This window comes from Salmo salar, unplaced genomic scaffold (assembly GCF_965601325.2).
Source record: "Salmo salar unplaced genomic scaffold, fSalSal1 ptg000245l, whole genome shotgun sequence".
Taxonomy (NCBI): Eukaryota; Metazoa; Chordata; class Actinopteri; order Salmoniformes; family Salmonidae; genus Salmo; species Salmo salar.
This window is the reverse complement of record NW_027675337.1, coordinates 511,501-517,500: the sequence shown is the minus strand read 5'-3', so window position 1 is coordinate 517,500 and position 6,000 is coordinate 511,501. Positions and strand designations below refer to the sequence as shown.

At 45.3% G+C, this 6,000-nt stretch overlaps 1 protein-coding gene across 1 annotated transcript in view; it reads left to right on the top strand.

The window, feature by feature from the left end:
- nipal2 (NIPA like domain containing 2) overlaps positions 1 to 6,000 on the top strand; it is a 72,789-nt gene that overhangs the window by 50,079 nt on the left and 16,710 nt on the right. Inside the window, exons 4-5 of the mRNA XM_082971290.1 lie at positions 3,403 to 3,462; positions 3,987 to 4,108. Coding sequence (XP_082827416.1) covers positions 3,403 to 3,462; positions 3,987 to 4,108 — 182 coding nt within the window. The remainder of the gene's footprint in view (positions 1 to 3,402; positions 3,463 to 3,986; positions 4,109 to 6,000) is intronic.

The window sequence follows — 6,000 nt, the reverse complement described above, 5'->3', positions numbered from 1 at the left end:
CACCTTGCTTTGAGACCATTGGGTTCACCTTGCTTTGAGACCATTGGGTTCCCTCCACCTTGCTGAGACCATTGGCACCTTCTCCCGCTTTGAGACCATTGGGTTCACCGCTGGCCTGGTCACCCCACCTTGCTGAGACCATTGGGTTCACCTTGCTTTGGCCAGGGCCCTCTCACCGCTTTGAGACCATTGGGTTCACCCCACCGCTGAGCCTGGGCCCTTGCTGAGACCATTGGGTTCACCTTCTTTCACCTTGCTTTGAGACCATTGGGTTCACCTTGCTTTGAGACCATTGGGTTCACCTTCTTTCACCTTGCTTTGAGACCATTGGGTTCACCTTCTTTCACCTTGCTTTGAGACCATTGGGTTCACCTTGCTTTGAGACCATTGGGTTCACCTTCTTTCACCTTGCTTTGAGTTCCTGGGAGTTAGTGACAGTATTACTGTGATTATTACTACTACTATTACTATTACTACTATTACTACTACTACTACTACTACTACTACTACTATTACTACTATTACTACTACTATTACTACTATTACTACTACTAATACTACTACTACTACTACTACTACTATTACTAATATAATAATAATAATAATAATAATAATAATAATAATAATATCTAATAAAGGACAGTCAGAGAAAGGGACTGTAGGAATCTGCGACACGAGAGCTTCTCTCAGCCTCTCTGATTTATCAGGGACAAGACTCCTGTACATGTGAGACTGTAGGTGTGTGAAGCAGGTATGATAGATGGATATTTCTATACCGCGGGTCACATAGTATCCAGGGGACTGAATCTATGAAGGTAGACATCATACAGGACATTATGATGTAAAGAAAATGGGAGATGTAAAATGGCTGCCTTTCTCTCTCTTTCAGCCAGTGCTGTCATCTCTGTGGTGTTCCTTAATGTCTGACTTCCTCTCTCTTTCAGCCAGTGCTGTCATCTCTGTGGTGTTCCTTAATGTCTGCCTTCCTCTCTCTTTCAGCCAGTGCTGTCATCTCTGTGGTGTTCCTTAATGTCTGCCTTCCTCTCTCTTTCAGCCAGTGCTGTCATCTCTGTGGCGTTCCTTAATGTCTGACTTCCTCTCTCTTTCAGCCAGTGCTGTCATCTCTGTGGTGTTCCTTAATGTCTGACTTCCTCTCTCTTTCAGCCAGTGCTGTCATCTCTGTGGTGTTCCTTAATGTCTGCCTTCCTCTCTCTTTCAGCCAGTGCTGTCATCTCTGTGGTGTTCCTTAATGTCTGACTTCCTCTCTCTTTCAGCCAGTGCTGTCATCTCTGTGGTGTTCCTTAATGTCTGACTTCCTCTCTCTTTCAGCCAGTGCTGTCATCTCTGTGGTGTTCCTTAATGTCTGACTTCCTCTCTCTTTCAGCCAGTGCTGTCATCTCTGTGGCGTTCCTTAATGTCTGACTTCCTCTCTCTTTCAGCCAGTGCTGTCATCTCTGTGGCGTTCCTTAATGTCTGCCTTCCTCTCTTTCAGCCAGTGCTGTCATCTCTGTGGTGTTCCTTAATGTCTGACTTCCTCTCTCTTTCAGCCAGTGCTGTCATCTCTGTGGTGTTCCTTAATGTCTGCTTCCTCTCTCTTTCAGCCAGTGCTGTCATCTCTGTGGTGTTCCTTAATGTCTGACTTCCTCTCTTTCAGCCAGTGCTGTCATCTCTGTGGTGTTCCTTAATGTCTGCCTTCCTCTCTCTTTCAGCCAGTGCTGTCATCTCTGTGGTGTTCCTTAATGTCTGCATTCCTCTCTCTTTCAGCCAGTGCTGTCATCTCTGTGGTGTTCCTTAATGTCTGACTTCCTCTCTCTTTCAGCCAGTGCTGTCATCTCTGTGGTGTTCCTTAATGTCTGACTTCCTCTCTCTTTCAGCCAGTGCTGTCATCTCTGTGGTGTTCCTTAATGTCTGACTTCCTCTCTCTTTCAGCCAGTGCTGTCATCTCTGTGGTGTTCCTTAATGTCTGCCTTCCTCTCTCTTTCAGCCAGTGCTGTCATCTCTGTGGTGTTCCTTAATGTCTGACTTCCTCTCTCTTTCAGCCAGTGCTGTCATCTCTGTGGCGTTCCTTAATGTCTGCCTTCCTCTCTCTTTCAGCCAGTGCTGTCATCTCTGTGGTGTTCCTTAATGTCTGCATTCCTCTCTCTTTCAGCCAGTGCTGTCATCTCTGTGGTGTTCCTTAATGTCTGCCTTCCTCTCTCTTTCAGCCAGTGCTGTCATCTCTGTGGTGTTCCTTAATGTCTGCCTTCCTCTCTCTTTCAGCCAGTGCTGTCATCTCTGTGGTGTTCCTTAATGTCTGACTTCCTCTCTCTTTCAGCCAGTGCTGTCATCTCTGTGGTGTTCCTTAATGTCTGACTTTCTCTCTTTCAGCCAGTGCTGTCATCTCTGTGGTGTTCCTTAATGTCTGACTTCCTCTCTCTTTCAGCCAGTGCTGTCATCTCTGTGGTGTTCCTTAATGTCTGCATTCCTCTCTCTTTCAGCCAGTGCTGTCATCTCTGTGGCGTTCCTTAATGTCTGACTTCCTCTCTCTTTCAGCCAGTGCTGTCATCTCTGTGGTGTTCCTTAATGTCTGCATTCCTCTCTTTCAGCCAGTGCTGTCATCTCTGTGGTGTTCCTTAATGTCTGACTTCCTCTCTTTCAGCCAGTGCTGTCATCTCTGTGGTGTTCCTTAATGTCTGCATTCCTCTCTCTTTCAGCCAGTGCTGTCATCTCTGTGGTGTTCCTTAATGTCTGACTTTCTCTCTCTTTCAGCCAGTGCTGTCATCTCTGTGGTGTTCCTTAATGTCTGACTTCCTCTCTTTCAGCCAGTGCTGTCATCTCTGTGGCGTTCCTTAATGTCTGACTTCCTCTCTTTCAGCCAGTGCTGTCATCTCTGTGGTGTTCCTTAATGTCTGCCTTCCTCTCTCTTTCAGCCAGTGCTGTCATCTCTGTGGCGTTCCTTAATGTCTGACTTCCTCTCTCTTTCAGCCAGTGCTGTCATCTCTGTGGCGTTCCTTAATGTCTGCCTTCCTCTCTCTTTCAGCCAGTGCTGTCATCTCTGTGGTGTTCCTTAATGTCTGACTTCCTCTCTCTTTCAGCCAGTGCTGTCATCTCTGTGGTGTTCCTTAATGTCTGACTTCCTCTCTTTCAGCCAGTGCTGTCATCTCTGTGGTGTTCCTTAATGTCTGACTTCCTCTCTCTTTCAGCCAGTGCTGTCATCTCTGTGGTGTTCCTTAATGTCTGCCTTCCTCTCTCTTTCAGCCAGTGCTGTCATCTCTGTGGTGTTCCTTAATGTCTGACTTCCTCTCTCTTTCAGCCAGTGCTGTCATCTCTGTGGCGTTCCTTAATGTCTGACTTCCTCTCTCTTTCAGCCAGTGCTGTCATCTCTGTGGTGTTCCTTAATGTCTGACTTCCTCTCTCTTTCAGCCAGTGCTGTCATCTCTGTGGTGTTCCTTAAAGAGACGCTACGAGCTTCTGATATTATTGGTAAGTTTGTACACACGCACGCACACACACACGCACACACACACACACACACACATATCCCTAATCAAACCCCTCAGGACATAAAGGATAAAGATGAGTGTTCTGATTTAGGTACGAGTTCCCACGTTACAAAACATTATGTCTTGGAGAGAGGAGCTGGCTAGGTATGAGTTCCCACGTTACAAAACATTATGTCTGGTTGATGTCTAGGAGGAGAGAGAGGAGCTGGCTAGGTACGAGTTCCCACGTTACAAAACATTATGTCTGGTTGATGTCTAGGAGGAGAGAGGAGCTGGCTAGGTACGAGTTCCCACGTTACAAAACATTATGTCTGGTCTAGGAGGAGAGAGAGGAGCTGGCTAGTGACTTGTGTAAATATTATTAGTGTAGTTAGTCAGAGATGGAAATGAAACATTAACTCTGAAGCTCAGTACTGATTAAACAGATCAGTTACTCTGTTGTCATATGATACTCGGGTGAATGGGATCGTTCAATACTCCTGTGAATCTCTTCCTGACCTACAGGTGGTGCACTAGCAGTGATGGGGACCTATCTCCTGGTGACCTTTGCCCCCCACGCCTCCACTCACATCACCGCCCACCTGGTCCAAAGATACGCCGTCAGCTGGCAGTTCCTGATTTACCTGGTATGTACACCTGGTATGTACTCTAACCCCCGGGCCCCCACACCTGGTATGTACACCTGGTATGTACTCTAAACCCCACCTGGTATGCACTCTATCCCACACCTGGTATGTACTCTAGCCCACACCTGGTATGTACACCTGGTATGTACTCTAACACACCTGGTATGTACACCTGGTATGTACTCTAGCCCACACCTGGTATGTACACCTGGTATGTACTCTAGCCCACACCTGGTATGTACACCTGGTATGTACTCTAGCCCACACCTGGTATGTACACCTGGTATGTACTCTAGCCCACACCTGGTATGTACTCTAACCCCACACCTGGTATTTACCCTTCAAACCACAGCCACGATGGCAGTATACTGTATATGTACTCTTCAAACGGCTGCTACAACTACAATATATATGTACCTACAGTACCAGTCAAACGTTTTTCTTTATTTTACTATTTTCTACATCAAAACTATGAAATAACACATATGGAATCATGTAGTAACCAAAAAAGTGTTAAATAAATGAAAATACATAGCCACCCTTTGCCTTGATGACAGCTTTGCACACTCTTGACATTCTCTCAACCAGCTTCTAATGGAATGCTTTTCCAACAATCTTGAAGGAGTTCCCACATATGCTGAGCACTTGTTGGCTGATTTTTTTTTTCCCTTCACTCTGCGGTGCAAACCATCCCAATTGGGTTGAGGTCGGGTGATTGTGGAGGCCAAGTCATCTGATGCAGCACTTTATCACTCTCCTTCTTGGCCCTTACACAGCCTGGAAGTGTGTTGGGTCATTGTCCTGTTGAAAAACAAATGATAGTCCCACTAAGTGCAAAGCAGATGGGATGGCGTATTGCTGCAGAATGCTGTGGTTGCCATGCTGGTTAAGTGTGACTTGAATTCTAAATAAATCACTGACAGTGTCAACAGCAAAGCACCCCCAAACCATCACACCTCCTCCTCCATGCTTCACGGTGTGAACCACACATGCAGAGATCATCCGTTCACCTACTCTGCCTCTCACAAAGACACGGCGGTTGGAATCAAAAATCTAAAATTTGGACTCATCAGACCAAAGGACAGATTTCCACCGGTCTAATGTCCATTGCTCGTGTTTCTTGGCCCAAGCAAGTCTCTTCTTCTTATTGGTGTCCTTTAGTAGTGGTTTCTCTGCAGCAATTCGACCATGAAGGCCTGATTCACACAGTCTCCTCTGAACAGTTGCTGTTGAGATGTGTCTCTGTAACTTGAACTCTGTGAAGCATTTATTTGGGCTGTGATCTGATGTGCAGTTAACTCTAATGAACGTATCCTCTGCAGCAGAGGTAACTCTGGGTCTTCCTTTCCTGTGGCGGTCCTCATGAGAGCCAGTTTCATCATAGCGCTTGATGGTTTTTGCGACTGCACTTGAAGAAACTTTCAATGTTCTTAATGTTCCGTATTGACTGACCTTCATGTCTTAAAGTAATGATGGGTTGTCATTTCTCTTTGCTTATTTGAGCTGTTCTCGCCATAATATGGACTTGGTCTTTAACCAAATAGGGTTATCTTCTGTATACAAAATATTTTATACCACCCCTACCTTGTCACAACACAACTGATTGGCTCAAACGCATTAAGAAGGAAAGAAATTCCACAAATTAACAAGGCACACCTGTTAATTGAAATGCATTCCAGGTGACTACCTCATGAAGCTGGTTGAGAGAATGAGTGTGCAAAGCTGTCATCAAGGCAAAGGATGAATAATTTTGAAGAATCTCAAATATATTTTGATTTGTTTTTGGTTACTACATGATTCCATATGTGTTATTTCATAGTTTCAATGTCTTCACTATTATTCTACAATGTAGAAAACAGTACAAATAAAGAAAAACCCTTGAATGAGTACAG